Raw genomic sequence first — 24,187 nt, forward strand, 5'->3', positions numbered from 1 at the left:
ATGTGTCTGGAACATGGCAGAAGGCCCTGGTATGTTCATATTCTCTCTCCCTCTCTCTCTCTCTCTCTCTCTCTCTCTCTCTCTCTTCTTGCAAATAAATAAAAATATTTTTAAAATTCTGGCTATCATACTAGCCTGGCTTGCAAACCCAGATCTTCCACTTATGTTGTACAACCTTGAATAAACTGATTAACCACTCCAAACCTGTTTCCTAGCTACAAACAAGGGGGATCATATCACTGCTACCTTATAAAAAAAAAGATTAACAAAAATGATATATTCAAAGAATGTTGGACAGCACCCAGTATACAGTAAGTACTTGTTTTGTTCTAGGGACACTGTTAAAACTTTTGGGTACTCTAATTCAATTTGAGCTGGAAAATCATGTAACTATTTGCTCTACATAAAAAGAGACATTTCCTGTTTTGTCTTATATCCTCCAACATGTTCCAATAGCTTTCATTTCTTTTTTCTTTTTTTTTTAAACATTTTTTTAAATTTATTTATTTATTTATTTGAGAGCGACAGACACAGAGAGAAAGACAGATAGAGGGAGAGAGAGAGAATGGGCGCGCCAGGGCTTCCAGCCTCTGCAAACGAACTCCAGACGCGTGCGCCCCCTTGTGCATCTGGCTAACGTGGGACCTGGGGAACCAAGCCTCGAACCGGGGTCCTTAGGCTTCACAGGCAAGCGCTTAACCGCTAAGCCATCTCTCCAGCCCAGCTTTCATTTCTTTAGGAAAGAAGTCCATGAGTTGTGTGTGCTTGTGGCACTCTGAGCAACTTGAACTAGAAAGGAATTCGGATACAACTTCTTACAGAGAAAACAAGTCATTTAACTAAACAGTTCCTTAGCTTCAACAGACATGCATGCTATGTTTCCTGGTCCCTAAGGGCAATGTTTTCTCTAACACAGGAAGTAAAAATATTGGTTATTTCTGACACACTCAGATAATACACCCATAGTAATAACCCCAAGAAGTAGAATGAACACTTGTGGAACTTACTGGAAAGACAAGACACTCCAAACTGGAAATCCCAGGCCAGCCTATTACTTCATCTAGTCCTTCTTCCTTTCCCTTTCTTTCCCTTCCCTTTTTCTTTCTTTCGTTTCCCTTCCCTTCCTCCCTTCCCTCCCTTCTATCCCACTCCACCCCATACCATTCCATTCATTTTTATAAAATTCAATGGAAATTTTATGTCAATTATATATGAAGTCATGATCCATGTAGAGAAAGGGGTGGGAAGGAGGGAGAGAGAGAGAGAGAAAGAAAGAAAGAGGTAAGGACCACAGAAGAAGTAAAAACAAAGTGCTATGTGAACAAAAAGAAACTCATATTATTTATATATATCCCAGGTTGTGTGACCTTGTGCCAATCCCTTAACCCCTCTGTCCCTTAGCTTTCTCATCTATAAGATGGGAATCATAATGGTACCACACAGGGTTGTTGTGAGGTTTAAATGAAATAAAGTATGTAGAGTGACTTGCATAATGCAGGCTGCAATGTAAAAGATAGCTCTAAGTTTTCATAAAGGAGACATTTTATATGCAATCAAAGGATGGCTAGAGTTCAGCAGGCAGGGAGCTAATATCTATTGAGTGATGGGTGAAAGAATTCACCTACCGGGTGTGGTGGCACACACTTTTAGTCCCAGCACTTGGGAGGCAGAGGTTGGTGGCCACCTTGAGACTACAGAATGAATTCCAGGTCAGCCTGGGCTAGAGTAAGACCCTACCTCAAAAAACAAAGAAAGAAAAGAATTCACTCACCTAGATGAACTTACCAATATTGCTAAAAGATCCTACATTTAAACACTTTAAAGAGACACTCTTCTCTGTCTCTTTCTGTATTTCTCAAATAAACAAAAAAATATAAAAAAAAAACACTCTTGCCCCTCCTGCCTCCCAACAAACACACCCATTTTGATCACAGAAATACTATGGAGTTTGGTAAAACTGTTGTCAATCCCCTTTGATAGATGAGAAAACAGAAGTCTAGAAAATTGCTGAGGAGTTTACCTCTCTTAAAGGAAGTTAATGGCCAGGGTAGGACTGGCCATCTGATTAAAAACAGGAGTTGTTTTCTTCTGCCATATTTTGCTGCCTTTTGTGGCTACTGTTAGTAGAATAGTGACCTTCAAGTAAGAGGCTGTGACTACTGCTCCCTATGGCAAAGACTTTCTGCAAGGATAGAGTGAGAAATCCTATTTGAGGAAGAGCTGAAGGATTGAAAATAAAGAAGAGAGCCAACAGAGTTGCATAAAATTAGGCAGCCACTTCTAATCAACTGTTTCCTCTTGAGGCCTCAGAAAGGTAAGCCACTTTGTGATACCCTGTCAAGAGTGTCACAGAATCAGGTAATATTCAGACTTTTGGACTTACAGCTTCATTCTTTACTACCTGAACACATAACCAGTTTCCTTTGTTTTTGTTGCTCTCCATTATGAAATAAAAAATGACAAATCAGGGCTGGAGAGAAGGCTTAGGAGTTAAAGCACTTACCAGGTTTGATTCCCCAGGACCCAAATAACCCAGATGCACATGATGGCACATGTGTATGGAGTTCATTTGCAGTGGCTGGAGGCCATGGTACATCCATTCTCTCTCTCTCTCTCTCTCTCTCTCTCTCTCTCTCCCTCTCTCTTCCTCTCTCTCCCTCCCTCTTTCTCTCTCTCAAATAAATAAATAAAATGTTGTTTTAAAAAAGAAGGGGCTGGAGAGATGGCTTCTAGGTTAAGGCGCTTGTCTGCAAAGCCAAAGGACCACGGTTCAATTCCACAGAACCCACAGAAGCCAGATACACAAACTGGCATATACATCTGGAATTCATTTGCAGTGGCTGGAGGGCCTGGCAGGCCCATATTCATTATTATTCTCTCTCTCTCTCTCTCTCTGTTTGTCTCCCTCTTTCTCTCTCAAATAAATAAACAAAAATAAGATATATATTTTTAAAAAAGAAATCAGAATCAGATGGAAGGGCTTTGGTAGTGGCATTAAGGGGGTTTAAGGTACTTTTTTTTGAGGCACGGTTTCACTTGTATTCTGGTGGCCTTGATTTCATGGCAATCTTCTTGCCTCAGACTTCCACTGGCATGGTCCATCACACCCAATTGAAGGCTCTTTGGGACCAGACCTTATCACCAATGCCTATTTCCATCCACTGTCTTGGACCCCTGGTACTAGGACTAGGAAGGATTAGTTGTTTAGAAGTATTAACTGAACATATATTCTGTGACAGGCCCTGAGTTTGAGCTATGATTTGGAAGTTGGGAGTTGAGATGAGCTATGATGTCAAGAACCCTGAGGTTTAGGCTAAAGAACCTATGCTATAATTAACTAAACCAGTTCACAATCCTGTTTCATGGTTCTGAAATCCACAAATCTCTTAAAGCCAAAAGGGTTTTCTGGTACCTAATTTGGTGGCAAAGCATGGACCTTGGACTGTTTGGAGATTATTTTATAATCTTTATGCCATTCCATGTAAAAACTCACATTGTACCATAGAAACATGAAAGAACTTGATTATGGGGTGCTTCTGAAGGCTCTACTGTATATGATATATCATTATATTTTTTCCCTAAAACAGAAAGTCTGAATTAAATTTTTCCTAAGGGTTTAGATAAGGGATTATGGATCTGTATAAACAAAGCTAAATGATAATATAGCCCAACACATAACAAAACAGCATAGTTAACATAACACCATATATGAGCACTTTCCAGAAACCAACAGTAGAAGGAATGTACAATATGGAGTTCAAATATGGCAGACATCACTGCAAACCCAGTAAATGAATAATGTTTCTGCTGTGTCTGTATGAGAATTTATTTGAAGATACAGCAGAAAGGACATTTGGAGAGAAATATGAGTGACAGTACAAAGATAGAAAAGCATAATGTGTATTCAAGGGACTGTGAAAATCTTGGCCAAATGGAAGTGATGGGAGACCAAGCTAAGTGCTTTTTCAGACAGTTTTGAATGGCATGCTAAGGAGGCAACAGGGAGCCAGTGGTGGTTACAGCCTTTTAGCTTTACAAAAGTCTCATCCAAGCCGGGTGTGATGGCGCTTGCCTTTAATCCCAGCACTCGGAGGGCAGAGGTAGGAAGATCGCCATGAGTTTGAGGCCACCCTGAGACTACATAGTGAATTCCAGGTCAGCCTGGGCTACAGCGAGACCCTACCTCGAGAAACAAAATAAAGTCTCATACAGCACATTGTATCAGGATTCAAGTCTCTTTAAAATGTACTTACTAAAGGCTGAAGAGATGGCTTAGCAGTTAAGGCACCTGCCTGTGAAGCCTAAGAACTCATATTCAAATCTCCAGGTCCCACACAAACCAAACGTTCAGTAATGCAAGCATGCAATCTTGCATATGTGCACAAAGGGGCACACACATCTGGCATTCATTTGCAATGGCTGAAGGCCCTGACCCTAGTACACCCATTCTCCCTCTCTCTCTGTCTTTCTCTCTCACTCTTTGTTTCTCTTTCAAATTAAAAAAATAATCTACTTACTAATTAGCAATTTATATTATAAAATTAACTGATTTTAGAAAGAGGTGGGTAAAGTCAGTTTCATTCACAAAAATCCACAACCCTGGACTGTCCAGAGCTTCTGCTATTTCCTAAACATTCACATTAATCAAAAACTTGTTGGAGGGCTGGAAAGAGTGCTTAGTGGTTAAGGTGCTTGCCTAAAAAGCCAAAGGATCCTGGTTCAACTCTCCAGGACCCATGTAAGCCAGATGCACAAGGGGGCGCATGCATGTGGAGTTTGTTTACAGTGGCTGGAGGCCATGGTGCCCCCATTCTCTCCCTCTCCCCCCCCCCTCTCTCTCTCTCTTTCCCTCTCTCAAATAAATAAATAAATAAAATATATTTTAAAACAACTTGTTGGACTTATCAAAACAAAGTTTATATGTGACACTGAAGCTACTTTGACCCAGAGAAGGATCCTAGACTATTAAATGTTCCCTTCTGTCTTTGTCTTCTAACATCCCACTGTAACTTGATTTTCAGTCAAGTGACCCTCTCCAGGAAATGGAACAGAAATTTCTGGTTTCTGGGCAGTAGCAGTATAATCACTAAAGAGAGGGTGCCAGAAGGAAACACTTTCCCCTCTGATAAAGGGGCCAACATCATCTGTAGATTGCTTGGAAACACATTTAGAGGCTTAATTCTTCTGGATGCGAGATAAAAGGAGATTTGCAGGGAAAGAGAAACCTCTTTCACTAGCCTTTTTCAGCTTTACCAACCAAGGCTTGGGAGATGGCTCAGTGGTTAAAGGCACTTGCTTGCAAAGCCTGTTGGCCTAGGTTTGGTTCCCCAGTAACCCCATAAAGCCAGATGTACAAAGTAGCATACACATCTGGAGCTTGTTTGCAGTGACAAGAGGCCCTGGCATACCTATTTCTCCCTCTCTCTCTCTCTCTCTCTCTCTCTCTCTCTCTCTCTCTTCTTGAAAATTAATTAATGAATGAATGCTCTTGGATTTTTGTAACTTCAAAGTAGAAAGCTCATCAGAACTCTTCTAGAATGGAATATACCTTAATATCCAGTAAAAATTTTAAGCCAATTTTTCTTTCTTTGCCAGTTTTAACTTTTTAAAACTAGATTTTAGCTCACCTAGATTAGCACATCTTTAACGATCAAACGTGCTTATGTGTCTTAGAATGATGACACTGCCGTCTAACTCAGGTAGAATGGCTAACTTGCTACTATGAGGCACCTAACTATACACTAAATACCTCACTGTGTTTTAAATGCAAGAGATCTTAAGTGTTCCTTTAACCTAATGCCTTCTTCTTGATCTATCGGTTTCAAACATTCAAATTCTCATTTGTAGTTAACATGTTGCATCAAAAAAATTTGAATAGCTGAGTTCTGAATAATATAAAATATTTTTACAGTTATGTAGAGTGGTAATTTATCTTCAAAGTGACCAATTTGACAGTGAAGAATCTTAAAATGACACAATATGCTTCCTCTGGTTTTATTGCTAGGCATATTTCACTGTACTTTAGTTTCCCTGGGAGCTCATGGTCCACCAAACTAGACTTCCCTGGGGTGCTCAGTAAAATGTACATTTAACTTGTGCTACAGTTTTTAAATTAAAATTAGCTCATGAAAAGAAAATTCACATTTGTAGGGCCCACCAGAATCAGAATCTCTGGGAGTAGGGAGGAGAGATCTGTATTTTTCACAGGTTCACCAGGTCATTCTTATTCATGCTTGGATTGAAAAGACACTGGCTAAAGAGTGTATATAGTGACTCCCTAATAACCAAATTATTCAATTAGTGAAAGCACTCCATTCCCAGACAAATTTGGATTCTCGGGCGTTTACTGTTACCGAGGCAGGAGTCCTAATTGTATTTGGTATAACATGATCTGACCTATAAACTTAAATGGATTTTCGACTATTCAATCTGCTGTCTTCTACTATTCACTTTCTATAATTAAAACCCATTTTAAAGAAATTATCTACAGGACCCAGGAAAGTAGATTTGTAATGGTTAAACCAAGAGGGCATGTTGTCCTCTCCACACAGCTTTCCCATTAACACTTCTACATTAGCTTTTATTTGAGACTCTCACAGGCTGACACAGCCCCCTACTGCTGCAACTTTCAGTGCTAGCTGAGCATCAGGTACCTGAATAAAAACAATCATGTGGGCTGGAGAGATGGCTTAGCGGTTAAGCGCTTGCCTGTGAAGCCTCAGGACCCTGGTTCAAGGCTTGATTCCCCAGGACCCACGTTAGCCAGATGCACAAGGGGGCGCATGCATCTGGAGTTCGTTTGCAGTGCCTGGAGGCCCTGCCGCGCCCATTCTCCCCCACCCCCTCTCTCTGCCTCTTTGTCTGTCGCTCTCAAATAAATAAATAAAAATAACAAAAAAATTAAAAAAAAAACAATCATGTGCCCTTATCCCTTTGTTAATTTATCCCAACCTAGCCTCCCACAGACAGTCTACAGAGAAGGTTCATAGCCACTGTTCATGAAGAGGAGTTTTACGTTTAAATAGCATGGAAACTACTCTCCCCTCACCCACAAACACTCTTGGCTTGAGCATTTGCTCCTCAGTGAAGAATATTTCACTAATGCAGCTACCTGAAACACACAAAGTCACATAGACCCTATAAATTGCTTTCCAAGCCACCAAAATGCTCTATCCACTCCTTTCTTCCCCTCCCCTTTGCTTGCTTTTAAAAATAAAACCTAATTCTGCTGACAACTGGTTTTCTTGCCTCACCACAGGAAGTAGACTGGGTGAGTTCTCACATCACATGTTTAGCAGAGGGCACTGGGCACCAACTGGTGTCTATAGAACACCTGCCTTCAGCTGGGGAGAGCCCTGCCTGCTCAAAAACTGCAAAAGAAACTTCCTCAGCAGCCTTCAGCTTGAAGGAAGCAAAGGTGGTGCGGTGAAGCCCATCTCAAACCCCACGCTTCAGGCCCAGTCTTTAAAAGGGCTCCTGAGGTGATTGTGGAATGGAATTGGTGACCTAGGCTACAGGCTCCAAATTTGGTCACTAGCAGCATTGGTTTTTCAAAGACATCACCTTCAATCCTTTCTCTATTTCCTTCTATCTCCAATTGCAGCCTCCATGGCCCCCAGAGAAAGAACGAATAACAACCAAAATCTGGGCATGGTGGTGCACGCCTTTAATCCCAGCACTTGGGAGGCAGAGTTGTTCGAGGTCACCCTGAGACTACATCGTGAATTCCAGGTCAGCCTGGGCTAGAGTGAGACCCTACCTCGAAAAATCAAAATATAATAATTAATAATAATAATAATAATAATAATAATAATAACAACAACAACAACAACCAAAAAACACATCTGCCCTTTTTGGTGTCCTCAATAAACAAATAAATAAATAAATATCCATCCTAACCTTCTTTCCTGCTCTTTGGCAATTACAATTGAGGGGTTATTGAATTTATATTAAAATATAATTCTGGGCTGGAGAGATAGAGCAGAGGTTAAAGGTGCTTACTTGCAAAGCCTGATGGCCTGAGTTCTATTCTCCAGTATCCCCACAAAGCCAGATGCACAAAGGTGCATATCTGGAGTTCATTTGCAGTGGCAGGAGGCCCTGGTGCTCTCATACCTACTCTTTATCCCTGTCTGCATCTCTCATACACACACAAGAAAATAAATAAAAATATTTAAAGAAATATAATTTGTCCTCTCGAATTAAGATTTTGGGTTCAACTTCAGTTATCTTCAGACTCAAATGAGGTATTTTGTTTGTTTTATTTTCTGTTTGAGACAGGGTCTCATTTACCAGGGTGTTAAGTGAGAATTTTTTATGCAACAATTAAAACTATTGACAAAATCGATTGCATGCACCATAGGGAAGGATAAACAATCCATTGCAATATGAAAAGAAACCATTAGAACTCTTGACTTTTGTTTACTGTTTACCTAAAATATAAGGAGCTGTTCCTAATATTCAGCAAAGGGGATGCCACTGGCATTCTTCTCTCAGTGTGACTGTCACCCAATCATCAGAGCTATGCTCAGGAAGAGAGAACGTTCTAACAAGCAAAGGGTTGGTGGTGGGTCCTTTTATAAATGCCCATGTTATATCATCTAGTTTTAACTAAAATAGTCTCAACAAAATGAGCAAGAACTTTGGAAATCCTATTGAGAAATTAAAAATTAAATATGACTAATAATGTAATCACAGATGAGCAATAAAAAAAATAGCAAAGTTGATACTTCTATTGCCAAGGGCAAGCTTTTGGTAAAGCACACTGTGAGAGCTACATTAAACAGTAAACATAATAACAGCGCTAGAGAGATGGCTTAGTAGTTAAGATGCTTGCCTGTGAAGCCTAAGGACCCAGGTCTAATACCCCAGAACCAACACAAGCCAGATGCACAAGGTGATGCATGCATACAAGATGGCACATGCGTCTGGAGTTTGACTGCAGTGGCTAGAGGCCTTGGCAAGCCAATTCTTTCTCTGTCACTCTCTCAATCGCTCTCTCTCTCTTTATTATAAATTAAGTAAACAAAAAAGTAAACATAACAGCAAAAAAATGCTTCCAACAACAATCTAATCAAATCTGACAAGAAATCGGCCAAAATATCCATAATCATATGAAATAAGGATTTATAAGCATTATGCTTAATGATCTAATGATTATATACAAGTGATATGGATATCATCCTGTAATATTTAGCTTTGCATAAAAATTTAAAATTCTTTATTAAATTTTCATTTGATATTTAATTTCCATTTTATATACATTTTATGGATACGTATGTGACTTATAAATGAATAAATGCAAATTTCAAATCTATATCTTCACATCTTTTTTATGATAGTATCACTTTACAAATAAATTTTGTTGGTCATAGAATGTAGCTGCTAGGGTCCTATGATTCCAGGTAAGATTGGATGGCTTCTATTCTATATGGAAAACTGATGTCAAGAGAGAAAGGGTCTTAGGTAAAATTAATTGCTAGCAAGGAGTATCTCCCAAGCCAAAAAACCAAAGTCCTAGAGAATCCGATGACTTGGTCAGGATCACATTCATACTGGGATGACAGTGGGACTCTTCTGAGTCTTAGTCTAGTGTTTTTCATAAGGAGCCCAGGGTTACCACTCTGTATAAAGAAATGACAAAGGAAATCTAAACAAACACCAGAAACTCAAATAGAATTAGACAGATCTCTGTAGGTAGCACACTGTGGAGACCAACCTATGTTTTTTATACTTACAATGACTCCTGGGTAATAACCTCCAACTGTCACATTCTGGGTCCTGGTGGTTGCAGCAAGGCCCACCGTGAGAATTAACACAGACACAATAAGCAAAGTCACAGTGACGTAGATGGAGTTTCGTTTCCTCCGATTGAAGGCTCCTGTAAGTATAGAGAGAAATTGAAATTGCTCATGTCCCAGGTGACTTAAAGAGAAAATTTACTAGGAAGATTTCTCTTTCCTCCTCTTTGTTACTGGGGTTAGTTATCTTTGGAGAGAATTTTGGCAAAGGGATGGAGCTTTCAGTTCTGCAGTCATCCTGTGCCACCTTTTTAATAAAAATATATCTCCCCTTTGAAAATAAACAACAGGAGAAAACTCACCAGTTACATAAAGACAAAACAAAATTTATGTTTTTGCAGTCTATAAAAGATGTGCCATACCCACTTAGTACAGTGTTTTTTAGGTCAAATTATAAAGGCACATGATGAATGGAAAGTGTTTATGTGAGGGTATTAAACGAAAATATTTTAAAACCAGTATGTAACTAAGAAGGTTTTCTTCATAAGCCAGAGATATGAAATTTCATTTTTAGTGTAAATATCAGAACGGAGCCAGGTACTGAAATTTCTTTTTCATTTATTTCTGACATTTGCTACCTCATGTATAAACTTTAAAATGGTGTGTTGGCAAGATCTGTCACATAACAAATGTGTGTAATAAAAGTAAGTGTTTGGAGGCTATTAGTCCACAAAGATATGTATCAGAGGAGGTAGATGGGAAGTAATATAACTTACACTAATGTGAGGGTAACATAAATATAAATGACGAGAAACCCGTTCTACTTGGACTTATCAGACATGATAGCACAAACCAATAGATTTTTGTTCGAACAGGCTTATTAAGTCAGATAGAAAAATGGGATCCAGGCTCACTTTCCAGTTTAATTTTTAAAAAGGAACTAAGCAGAGCTCTATATTCTTCAGACATTTCTCTGGCACAGGGAGGGGACTCTCAACAGGAATTATCATGGGAGAGTTACTTACCCTTTAAGAGTGCTCAGAAAAAAAAATTAACAAATGGTGAATGCTACAAGGGGCTGGTTCTCTAGTAGTGGTGTGGAGAATAGAAAGAATTAAGCTATGGGGAGCTTCATGGTGTGATTCCCTAGCCAGGTGGTTTAAATATCATTTATGGCCCTAAGAAGACCCTTTAGTTCTATGGGTTCATCAAGCCAGTCATTGTGAAAGGCCTTGCTGAGGCCTCTGGAAGCTGGGGGGGAAGAGAAGCTGCCCAGACAGTACCACTGAGAGGGAGGGGAAAGGAAATTAGAGAGGTGGAGGGAGGGAAGAAAACACAGGTGATTGACCTAGAAGGCCTGTTGGTGGGGGAGTAAGTGGGGAGATGGGGCCATGGCTGGCCTTGCAGCCGCCTACAGAATCCCCCCCATATGGAAGGAAGGTGTGTCAGAGGTACCACCCTGGGTTAAACCTGCCATCCATCTTGTCTCCCCGAGTGTGATTCCTGATGAAGGCTTTGATAGAGGTGGAAGGGGTTGACAGTGACCCCTGATGTCATTTTGGGAGGTAAGGGCAATGACTCATCAAGGTCATTTCTAACACAGTATTATTCTATTTTGCATGGAAATGTAGAACTGGTGCAAACATTTTCAGGCCCCCATATACTCAAGTACCAAATTCATCCTGTGAGGAGAGGTAAGAAAAGTTGGAAATGGAGTTTCACTACGCTGAAACTCCAGGCCAGTTCCCCTGGTGAAAAACAGAAAGACCCTTAGACATTTGTGACTTTAGGGCCCTTTGTGTGAGCTGGCTTTTAGGAATGTAAATTAGAAGCTGATTGGTGAAGGAAAGCCTGCCATTTGGACTGTCTAATGGGGGAAGGGAATAGAGAAGAGAGGTATAAGAGGAACAGGATTTATTTCTTCTTTTTACTTGAAGGTTAGTTGTCTTTCCTGTTGACTTCCATACATCCTCATAGAGGCTCTGAACCAGGATTCCTAAGTCTATTTGATGATAGATTCTTAGTGAGTCTTCAAATTAATTCCACAGTGAACCTCTCATAAATTTACCAATGCAGCCTCCCCCTCCCGTTCTTATCTTCCTTTCTCTTTTGTCAATTTCATAGGCTCTCTAGGCCTTTCCTGCCCTAAATACACTAAAGGTACCTTCCACAGAAAACGTGACATTAGAAACTAAATTGGAGGCGTGTGCATATATGCATGGTCTTTCTAATTTGTTTGTTTCACTGGCCTGCTCATTCCCACCAACTGACCTTTAATCTTATTCACAGCTCTTGAATCTTCTTTGCAAATATCACTCTAACTCTTAAAAGCACAGAAGCCAGGTCAGAAAAGTGACTCAGCAAACCACACAGTGTCATTTGAAAATCTATTTTTTTTCCCTTTGCCTTAGAATCTGAATCGAAAATTTAGTCAGTTGACAAAGATCCTACAGCCCCACAGGGGTTTTGCCTCCAGATAGTATTTGTTTTGGATAAAATTGCTAAAAATCTCTTCAAACACTAGATTGAAGATATATTCTCTGTCCTCTCATGTTCCAGTCACTTCTTATAAGATCATAATTATGTAAAATAGAATTAGTTGGAGGAGCTAACTATTTTAAGGAACTCTTGGACAAATCCTTTTGGAATGAATAAATATCCCTCAATTTATCTGCAATGTCCATTTGACTTAATATTACATCCATCTCTACTAAGAGGAGGACATACCTGCAGGTGTTCTGAGGGCAATGCCAGGGATTCCTAAAGGGCAGATCATTATATCTGCCTAAAATATTTCCCTAGTTGTTGCTTTATTTTAGGAGGGAAAGGAAGAACCTTGTTTTTATCAGGGTATAATTTGGGGGTTCTCTTAGATGATCGTGTGAACACAGGACCATTTTATTCAGGTTTTGTTTAGTAAATAAACATATCAAAAATCATATACACCATGATCTACTTTTTTAAAAAAAGCAGCAGCAGGTACTGGAATACATGCCCATGCTGTGACTGATACTTAGTAAGTAAGGAGTTCATACTTGTTGAATAAACCAAGGACAACATCTCATAATTGCTTCCCTTATAATGAAAAAGGCTTTTGGAGAAATTGGGTGAATAGATTTTGTTATGCTGATAGGATCCACTTTTTGAAATGGGGTACACCAGAACTGAAAGCCTTCTAGCTAACCAGTATCAGAACCACAATATCCCCCATTACCCTGTCTTCTTGGTGCCTGTTATATTGCTGTTTAAACAACAACTGCAACCAACAGCAGTGAGTTTGATATTTCATCAGTGGAATTGCCTGCCCCCTCCCAGCAGCCTCTCTGCGGAAGGACTGCAGCCCTCCCTCTCTGCAGTGCCCCACCTCCACCCCAGAATCCTGAGCACCAGTGTGCTTAGCTCCACAGGCAAATTTGCTATTTCTACTCTTCCAAACAGGATCCGCGTCTCCCTCCTTTGGGTTTCCACCCAATCAAAGCCCCTGGATGCATTTGAATCTGAATCCTTCTGTTCATTTGAAGCCTGCTTCACACTATCTACTCCAAGAACTTTTTCTTAGACAAACTCTTCCTCATCCAATCACTCATTATTTCAGGTCTCTGATTTCTGAGATACGTTTCTCAACAAGTATGTAAATTGTAACTGTGGGTCTATTCCACAACCCATATGATCTTCACTAGTTCTAGGATTGTGTATATAGCAGGAGCCAAAGTGTGGGTTGCTATAAATAGGATTTTGTCTCTGCACACTTGTTCTACCTTGTATGTTCTTGCTTACCTCCTGACCAAGTGAGTAAGTAGGGCATGCAATCTTTATTGGGGTGTTGCAAAGATGGAGACCCGGTATTCTGTCTTGTACACCCTGTTGTTGATGACTGGGTAGTTATCAGGCTTGATTTTTTTTATTTTTTTTATTTTTGGAACCCACTAGTATTTGCTTACCTGAGTCAGTTTTGCCACACCGAGTGAATCTCAAGATGTCCTAGCGTTGAATATCCATGGAAACAGGTGACTGTCCATACGTGAGCCTCAATGCCCTGTCAACCTCCCAAACATTTACTTAAAGGTGCCGAAATCCATCACCTTCACCTCTATACTTTGAGTAGAAACATCCAAGGTGGCCCAGTAAAATGCAAATGTGTTTGTTATTGGAGAAAGGAAGCCCTGCTGTAGTAGAAATTCATTAGCGCCTGAGGGCGCTGTTGCCAAAATAGAGAGAGGGGTTGCTGGGATAGGATGGAGGGTCGCAGGAGTCAAATTACTGTCTTCATAATTGCCAAATGCCTGTTGTCATCCGATTAACAACTTATTCTCAATCAGCTAGCAAAAGTAGCGCAGACACCTTGGTGCAGTGTGCCTTTTAAATTTTACTGTTTTGGCTGCTGCCAAGACTTGCCTGTAAGGGGAATCCCCCTCAGAGACTCTGTCTTTGGAGGCAGAAACACTAACCCACCCACCCAGGCGCACCCTCCCGCTAGCAGGAGAAGGTGGTGTAGCCAGAGCTTAGTTAAGTGGGAGTAGTGCCCAATATCCTAGACGCTGATTCAGGCCTGGGCTGTGTGGGACCAGCGCCAGGAAACTCCGGGGAGAATCTCCTGTCTAAAGTGTGGAAACCCAGGGTTACCACTCTACTTGGGAATTTGCTAGTGTTTTCGGCCTGTGGATTGTTTTTAAAACGGAATGTAAGGTGACGATTCCGTGTCTATACGAAATCTAAGATTCCTTTCCTGGAGTGTCAAGCCTGGGCTGAGTGAAGCCCACTCAGCCTCTTGTTGGGCAGACCTTTCCAGAAACACAAGACTGGCAGAAAGCCCTTCGGAATCCAAGAAAAAAAAATCCTTCTCTTCCTCTTGTTCCGCAACCCACAGAGCTGTGTCAAGTAGCCACCCATTAAGCCCTAGGGGTTACAATTTGCCCAATCTCAGCAGTCCGAGGGCTCAGGATGAAGAGGCTGGGTTTCAGGTGGTTATCCTCTTCGTCAGCCAGAAAGGGTGCTAGGGAACCGTCGCCCTCTTCCATCCAGTTCCTTGTCGCGCAGCAGCTAAGTGGCCCAGGAGCCTATATTGTGTTGGCGCCACAGCTGGCCAAGGTAAAGGAGTGCATTCTGTGTTCTGTCCCCAGTGTGTGTGTGTGTGTGTGTGTGTGTGAGAGAGAGAGAGAGAGAGAGACAGACAGACAGACAGACAGACAGACAGAGAAAGGACGAGAGAAAGCAAGCACGGGGAGGTGGCGGGGGGGGGGGGAGAGTCTACTATTGCTAAGCTGCTGGGCTCTGGAGCAGGAACCTAGTCCTTGGCCTCATTTGTACCCTGTTGCAAGTAACTATGACCTTAAAATTGAAAAGCGCAAATTTCGTACTGAATATGCAAAAAACCCACTGGAAAATAAGGAATATATATTGCCTTCGAGGAGATAAGTTACACTTTCAGGGACCCCCCCCCTTTCTTGAACGAATTTTGTGGAGACTGAGTTTTTTGCAGGCAGTAGGAAGCTCATATAAGGAACTCAATGTTCTCCCCGCCCCCTCCTTTGTAGATGTTCCAGCAAATTCATCACAGAAAACCTGAGCAGACTAGGTAGCAAGAATTCAGGACAGAGGAGTTTTGCAGAATGTAAAGTATGATGGAAAGAGATGGATTTGCTTGAAATGTATCCAAGGCGAATTTTAAGATTGGAAGGGATCATGGTTCGTCAACCCGACAATCCCCTCCCGCTCTCCTGGGCTCCAAATTAATTTCTCCGCCCAGTGAAATCATAGGGTTTGGAAAGGTGCCTAACAGCTGAAGGGGACTGTTGTATTTATTTATTTATTTTAATGTCTTAGCTTGCTTGTAACCATCTACAAGCATCTTCAAGGGGTAGTCAAGTTGCTGGCAGAGGTAGCAATCTCCTAGTTTTCACCAGTAAAGGTGTCAAAAGGTGCCCCTCCTCCTCCATTCCACACAGTGGAAAAGCGCGACTTCAGAAGATGCGCGGCTTCTTTCTCGCGCTCTTGCTAGTCCCCGTCCCCCCCTCCCGCCACACACACACACCACTTTTTTCACACGCACATACATTCCGTGCATTTGAAATAGAATAGTAATCAAATTCAAGGGATGGTGTCCCTGCTGCTGTAGATGACCAGGCCTGGCTGTCTTGAGTGATTCCTCAGGAATTCCCGTCCCGCCAGTACCCCTTTCTCTCTTCCCCCACCCCCATCCCCTAGGGTTGCGCAACCCCCCCCCATCAGCGAAGTGCAAATCAGCCCCCCACCACCACCACCACCACTGCAGCTCTGAATTTCAAGGCAGCTTCAAAGGAGTTGAGGGGGCTGAAGACCCTGCTCCTTCTAATTATCGTTAGTCGTGAGCTCTTTGAAGTGAAGAGGACTTTGCAAAGAGGGAGTGTCGAATCGAAAGCAAAGGCGCAGGTTGAAGGGAAGTGTTTTGATATCCAGACAGCTGGGCTTTGCCACTAGCTGCAAGTCTGTAGAGACGAACACAAACGCGCACACAACCGCACTCGGAGCAGGGATACTCCGAAGCAAGCTTGGCGCTTCAATCTCTGTGCGTCACCCCTGTCACAGCTGGGCCGCTCCCCTGGGGCTCTGGTCCGCCACCCAGATACTAGAGTTCATGGACCCCTCTATTCCGCCCACCCGCTCTCTTTTGCTCGCTCTCTCTCGGGCGGTCAGGCGCTCGCAGTTCAGAGGGTAGCGCACTCACCCCTTGATGCCTCCGCCCCGGCAGACCCGAGGCTAGACTTACCCATGGAATCGGGCAGGGACATGTCGCTGGACCGCTGCTGAGTCAGGGACTGATGCATGGTGAAAGCCGCTGGGTTACCCCAGTCCCCGAAGCTGCTTAAAGCGCCCCAGGATCAGGGCGCCCCGCAGAGCATCCTACTCAGTGGCCGCCTCTTCTGGTCCCTCCGATAGCTGAGAGAGACTGCCTCTGGTTGAGAGCTGCAGCCCAAGTGCCGCCTCCCCCTCCCTTCACCTCTTCTCCCTCCCTCCTCTTCTGCTCAGGGAGGCAGCAGCATTGGCGTCTGTGCAGCCGTGCGCTTGCGCAAGACCCCCTCCCTTCCCCTCGGCCTCCCCATTCTAGTTATCCACCTCCCAGCCTCCCAAACCAGACAGGGAGCCGTTTTAGCCCCTTGGGGCCAGGGCTGCGCAGAGAAAAGGGGAGGCATCAGCCTGGGGCCAACCAGTCTTTTCTGTAGTTTGGAGGGTCTTGGGCAATCATCTTGTTACAAGATTTATAATTGAGGAGAACAGACTAAGATTCAGGGCTGAGGCAGGGACACACACACACACACACACACACACACACACACACACACTTGTGCAGGTCTGGTCTTTGAGCTTCCAGAATGACATAATGGATCTGGAGATGATCCAGAGAAGGGCCACATTATAATCAAAAAGATGGTGGGGGTAGGCTGTCATATAAAGATAAATTAAACAAATACAGACTCTTCAGTCTAGAATGATGAAAGCTGGGAAGGGATGTGACTGGAGTGTATAAAATCTTACAGTCATGGAGATAGAGAACACAGACTAGACCTGACAATGCTAGAGCCAAAGCCCCATAAGAGCAACAAGGAGATTTAACCAAAGCAAACATTGAATTTCAGCACCCCAGTTTGTATTTTTGTTCAAGACATTTTTATATCAAGGCAGCCTTTGATATCATAGCAGACTTCCAAGAGAGGAAGAGGAGTTATCAATTACCCTATTTTACAGATGATGAAACTGAGCTGCTGTGGGAAATCCCTTGTGACTACTCAGCTCAGAAGTGGTAGAAGTGGGACTCTAGACCTAGATCTGTTGAACTCCCATCAGTTGTCTTCTTGCCATGGCAACTGCCCCCTGACCATTCCCAAGATAAGTATAAACTCCTACTGAGAATCAGTGGGATGAAGGATAGTACTTGCCTTGCTAGTCTACTGTGAGGCATTGTTTCCTTATCCAGGAAATGGAACTGAATTCCCTTGCCCTTTCCCACCTTCCAAAGGAAAAACAATATTCTTCCTGAAGGTTAGGAAGGAAGCTCTTACTAAAGAACGTGGGCACCCCCAGGGGCCAAGCTGAATGTTGTGTCAAGTATTATTAGCAGTCCTATACTACAGAGGTAGTTTAAACATCTGTGGCATATGTCCTAGATTAGATTAAAGACAAGATGCCCACTTGGCTTGTGGGTCACTCACTATAAGCTCCACAAAGACAGAGAGAAAGTCTGTATTTATACTCTTACAGTACTGTCTTTCAGTCCTGTTTACTTATCTCTTCCTCCTCCCACTGCAAATATCTATTCAATGCGAAGAACTTCTACAACCAGCTCTGATTTCTCAGGAGTGCTTCATAATTAGCTTATTTCACTTTTGTGAAAGTAGCCTTGAGCAAAAGAGATTTTTATACAGACTAGAAAAGACTGTTTAACACCCTCTTTCAAGATGCTTGGTTCCCCTATAGCAGCCAGACAGCTAAAGATCCTGAAAGATACCAAACACCAATTTGTTACTGTACCTTGCTGGCTTCAAAGGATAGGATGAGGCCTTTTCACTTCAGAAACAAACACACTACCCATCAAATAACGCAGAAGGCGTGTGTAATTAAACCTTTATAACCAGAGCCTCAAATCAGGGAGGAGACCTTTAATGGGAGTGAGCCTTGTCTGTCACAACGACTGTATCCTTGAATCCTGTGTAAAAATTGAACATTATTTTAAAAAAGAATTAGAGGAGCTATCTGTTTAAAAATTCCAAATAATATATATCTCTTTTGTACTGTCTCTTGGGGACCTTATGGAACTTGGAACACAGCAGACATTCAGTCAAGTTTAAAGTGACTTTGAGACCAGCAGCAGTGACAATAGCAGCAGCTGTGGCATTTCAGAGAGTGGTGGCAGTCTTCTCCCCTGACATGGTATCCTCATTCAGGTCTGGGAAAAAAAGAGAGGCTAGAATGAGAATTGAGGAGGGGGAAATTACTTAACCTCAGTCTGGTACCTAAATCTCTTTTCCATTGAAAGAAATTATTTAAATTCAGAATGTGCTGGACAAGTAAGCAAAAGACAATTTTTCATGAACTCCATTTTGATTTTCTTCATGTCAAAACATATGTTAATTTTATTCAAAAATAGACTCAGTGAAATTTACCAATAAGCAAGCCACCTAGCTGAAGAAACAAGTCTTTCATGCAAATGAAGGCTACTATAAAATTGCTTGGTTAGATTCTGATAAAAAGAAATGATTAAAATGGCTTAAAATAAATCTTTTTCATCCCAAGCTTAAAGCATACGGTACTGCCCTGGGTTGCAAACAGTTTTACAGCATCAGGAAATATTTGCCAGTGAGCCTTCAGCCTACTTCAATCTCTGTCTTCTTGAAGCCAATAATGAAGGCTCTTCCCAGAAGCCTTCATACCACTAGAAAAATGCCAGATGGTGCTCTGTCTCTAACTCATTCACCCTGGGAATTCTCAGAACACTCAATCACCTCCTTATTTTGGCGATCTATTGACTTAGTTAAATTATTGTAGTACCTTCCAAGTTCCAAATTTGGAAATGTGAACTAGATGGATCATGTCTACAAGTATGTGTGTATATATATCTTTCTTGTGGAAAACTGTGGTTGAGGGGATCATTGCACCCATGAAGCTTTACTTTCTTATTATCAGATGGTCATTTTCTTTGGATATTAGGAAAATATCCACAGTAACTGAGAATCATACTGGTACTTGTTTTTGCTTAGGTGTTTTCTATTTTCTGATTTGCTTTGGTTACCAAACACTGTTTTCCAAAAGCAGTACATAATCTTTGATAATATGATTTTTACCTAGTCAGACTATCATTTACTTACCACTCTACTGTTATTGTATATTTTAGAGGTTTCAAATTTTTGACATTGTAAAATAACATAATACACTGGATTTTGCATCTTTTTAAATCATAGGTATGGTAGTTTGAATTAGGTGTCACCTATAAACTCATGTGTTCTGAATGCTTAATTCCTCAGTTGATGGCAATTTAGAAGTTCGATCCATGCTAGAGGAGTTGTGTCACTGGAAGTGGACCTTGCAATTTATTAACTCCTAGGTTGCCAGTGTTAGTTGACTCACTCTCATGCTACTATTTTCCACCTGCTGTGGCAGAGGTGATGTCCAGTCTCTGTTCATGCCATGCATTTTTCTGCCATCATGTAGCTGCCAACGTAAAAAAAAAAAAAAAAAAAAAACACTTTCCTCCCATCATCTGCTTTTGTCAGGTACTTTATGACTTTATGTCAATGAGAAGGTAACTACAACAATAGGCTACAATATCACAATGGAATTATTGATTCAAAAGTTCCAAACTGCGTATTGTTAAGTGAATTTTATCCCAATACATAAAGTGTACATACTACATACTAATAAGTTTACACACACACACATTTGTAACCCCCACACAGATCAAGACATTGAACCTTAAAAACAAAGATGTTGAACCTTTCCAACATCCCAAATGGCTCCCTCAGGCTGCTTTCCCATTTACCTACCAATAAGTTGCCACCATTCTGATGTTTGTCATCCAAGCCCAAATATTTTTAAGGCTTTGAATACGTATTGCCAAATTACCCTCCAAAAAGTTTGCAGCAAAGTATGCTACCTCTATCTGCTTGTGAAAGTGGCTTGGTCCTCATGTCCTCTGTGCTTTCCCCTGACAAAATATTTAGCCTGAAGCCACACCTATATACAGTCATCAATGGGTAGAGATAGTCAAAGGTCAGCTGCCCAGAAGACATCCAATAGCAACCACAAATCTAGCTAGGATCCAGAGGCTGGAGACAGTCTCAGTGGGTAGATAGCATGTCACCATCCACAAGTACCTTAATGCTAGGAAACAGACGTGGTCATTTTAAGAGGTCCTGTTGCTCTGATTGATGCAACCTTGAATTGCAACTTTACTTTCTTATCGAGTGCCTCCCTGCTTCCCCCTACAACCCTTACCTCTGCAGGGAACTGGAGTAGCAAAACATCCCCCCACTTGCAGAAACTTGAAGGACCAGAGGCTTTCTTTACATCCAGCTCTCTCTTCCACTGTCTCCTTGACTTCTCTCAAGGAGCTTGTGCCCAAACACAACCCTCCCCCCATCTTATTAAAAAGGGGCATCTTTCTTTGTTCCTTGGAACTGACACCTTAGCTTTGGAACCACAGCATGCTCTTTTATGGTAAACTAATTCCCCCTTAATAAACCTTTTCCTCCAAAAGAAATCTGTCTCCGTGTTTCTCTGTACCAAACTTACCTTTAGAAATCTTTCTTTCAATACTTTATAAAAATATTTTATTTATTTATTCAAGAGGCAGAGAAAGAAGGAGAAAAAGAGAGTGAGAGACACAATGGGTAGGTAGGCCAGGGCCTCCAGCCACTGCAAATGGACTCCAGACATATGCACCAACATGTGCATCTGGCTTACAGGAGTACTGAGGAATCAGACCTGGGTCCTTAGTCTTCGCAGGCAAACACCTTAACCACTGAGCCATCTCTCCAGCCTTTTTTCAGTACTTTTGTACTCAGAAAGCGCTTCAATGCTCATATTTCTCCATGGTTGTAGTCTTCATTGTTCTCTGTTGCTGCACACACACACTCTCCCTTATATTTAGCTTTCATTTTTTTCTGTAATGATCACTTGGTTATGAAAGAGTTGGTATTTAAGTACTTGTTGAACATAGGGCACTTTTTAAAAATCTTTATTTAATTATTTGTATGTGTCAGGTAGTGGGGATAGGTTCACCAGGGCCTCTTGCCCCACAAATGAATGCCAGACACATGCATCACTTTTTGTGTCCAGCTTATGTGAGTGATTTGGGAATTGAGCCTGTGTATGCAGGCTTTGCAAGTAAGCCCTCACTTTTTATTTATGGCCTTTTTGTTCTGCCTGCTAAAATAAATCATGATACTGAAAACTTTTCAAAACCTGCTGCTAGGCTACATGATTCAGCAAATCCCCCCTTCTCACAGTTCTGCTCTCCAGAGATAATAAAAGTTTATAGGTTGGATTGTATTTGTCCAGAATTTTTCTCCATATATGTTTGTACTTGTGTTTGTTTAGTTATTTTAAGAGTTAAATATTCCCTTTAAAAAGTAAATTTGGGGGGCTGGAGAGATGGCTTAGCGGTTAAACGTTTGCCTGTGAAGCCTAAGGACCCCGGTTCGAGGCTCGGTTCCCCAGGTCCCATGTTAGCCAGATGCACAAGGGGCGCACGCGTCTGGAGTTTGTTTGCAGAGGCTGGAAGCCCTGGAGCGCCCATTCTCTCTCTCTCCCTCTACCTGTCTTTCTCTCTGTGTCTGTCGCTCTCAAATAAATAAATAAATAATTAAAAATATATATATATATTTTTAAAAAAAGTAAATTTGGGGCTGGGCGTGGTGGCGCAAGCCTTTAATCCCAGCACAGGGAGGCAGAGGTAGGAGGATTGCCGAGAGTTTGGGGCCACCCTGAGACTACATAGTGAATTCCAGGTCAGCCTGAGCCAGAGTGAAATCCTACCTTGAAAAATCCTACCTCAAAAAACAAAAAAAAAAAAAAAAAAGTAAATTTGGGCTGGGGAGATAGCTCATTTGTAAAAGGCAGAGGCTTGCAAAGTCTGTGGACTCAGGTTCAACTCCCCAGAACCCACATAAATCCAGGTGCAAAAAGTGGAACATGTGTCTGGAGTTCACTTGCAGTGGTAGGGATGCCCTAGCATGCTCATACTTTCTCTCTCTCCCTTGCTTTCACTATCAAATGAATAAATAAAAATATATTTCTTAAAGTAAATTCATACAGGCTAGAGAGATGGCTTAGTAGTTAAGGCCCTTGTCTGTGAAGCCTAAGGATACAGGTTTGACTCACAAGAACCCACATAAGCTAGATGCACATGGTAGCACATGCATCTGAAGTTCATTTGCAGTGGTTAGAGGCCCTGATGTGCCTGTCCTCTCTCTCATAAATAAATCATAAATAAATAAATAAAATATTTTAGAATAAATAAATAAATTTATAAACTGGTTGTGGTAGCTTACATCTATAATCCCAGCACTGAGGAGATGGAGGTAGGAAGATTGATGCAATTTCAAGGCCTACAGATAAACCTGGGCTAGAGTGAAACCCTGTCTCCAAAAAAAACAACAAAAACAAAAAGTAAACTTTTAGCAATTTTTTGTTGTGGTTTCTTGAGGGAGGGTTTAATTGTAGCCCAGGCTGACCTGGAATTCACTATGTAGTCTCAGGCTGGCCTCAAACTCACAGTGATTCTCCTGCCTCTGCCTCCTGAGTGCTGGAATTAGGGTATGTGCAACCATGCCTGGCTTAGCAAATATTTTATTAAGTTTCATGTTATAGTTAATAATTTTCAAATGCAGCACAGCAAAATCCATCTTTAAGCAAACCCAGCAGTACTTCACCCTTGTACAGTAAAGCTCTCTCTAACGTATATTATAATACATCTCTAATTGTTAAAGGCAGGAAATGGGAATTTCCTTTCCTTTCTGAACTCTAATGTGCAGTGAAAAGCATCAGAAAAATTTAAGAAAATGAATACAACACAATTATTTCTATTTCAAAGTATGTTATTTGGAAATATCAACAAAACATCAAAATAACACAGGTATACATATTTGTACTAAAATCTTGATAGGAAAGTACAGAAAAACAATCTCTTCCTTTTTAAGGTCAAAGTCTTTCATTTTCCCCAAAGAATTTCATATTTAGCTAATATGAAGGCCTAAACTAGCAACACAGAAAGATAATGCATAAAACAATGGGTATACTAAGAATAGTGTGTGATATTTTAAAGAGCTAAATGATAGTTTTCTTGAAGTTTAGAATAATTGAGTCCAATGATCAGCAAAGATTATATTGGAGTGATATCAGTCAATGAGTAAACAAAATTAACATACTTTATGCAACTAAATGTTTAGTCAAGAGAAACATCCATGTAGAAAATTCACTATACTTACTACTTTTTCATCAGAATAAAAAGGGCAAGCAAAGAAGGGGAGTGGTGTTAAATCCACAGGAATTAGGTTGGAAAGTCAATCATTCCAGGGACTGTCAGTTTAATTGCCCCAATTTACCTGCCAGAGATAGTGGTTAGTGGGGTTAGTAGATAGAACAGGGTTCAGTTAAGCCATAACTGCCCCGTTTCCTTCCTCTAATTAATTACAGAGCTCAGTACATCCTTTTCCCTGATTCCCATCAAAAAATTCATTAAACACCTAATTAGATGTGGCATTATCGCAGGCAGGGGTGTCTGTGTCCAACTGCTTAGTTCAGACTTAGACTGGAGAGGATTTCTGTGTTCAGTAGTTTCTGGGAATCAATAGATTTGCTACCAGTTAAAACTGTTCCACAGAGCCTTTAAAAATGTTTACACTCTGTGACCCAGTAATTCCTCTTCTGGGAATGTGTACTAAGGAAAGAGAAATGTGGACTAAGATTTATGAGCA

General features: G+C 41.3%; 1 protein-coding gene across 3 annotated transcripts in view; it reads right to left on the reverse strand.

Moving 5' to 3' along the window:
- Tmem255a (transmembrane protein 255A) overlaps window positions 1–16,710 on the reverse strand; it is a 56,160-nt gene extending 39,450 nt beyond the window's left edge. For all 3 annotated transcript variants that reach the window (XM_004653922.2, XM_045139984.1, XM_004653921.2), the window contains exons 1-2: window positions 16,486–16,710; window positions 9,738–9,880 (exon numbers count right to left, since the gene is read on the reverse strand). In XM_004653922.2, coding sequence (XP_004653979.1) covers window positions 9,738–9,880; window positions 16,486–16,543 — 201 coding nt within the window. In that variant the 5' untranslated portion in view covers window positions 16,544–16,710. The remainder of the gene's footprint in view (window positions 1–9,737; window positions 9,881–16,485) is intronic.
- Window positions 16,711–24,187: the final 7,477 nt, after the last annotated feature.

This window comes from Jaculus jaculus, chromosome X (genome assembly GCF_020740685.1).
Source record: "Jaculus jaculus isolate mJacJac1 chromosome X, mJacJac1.mat.Y.cur, whole genome shotgun sequence".
NCBI lineage: Eukaryota > Metazoa > Chordata > Mammalia > Rodentia > Dipodidae > Jaculus > Jaculus jaculus.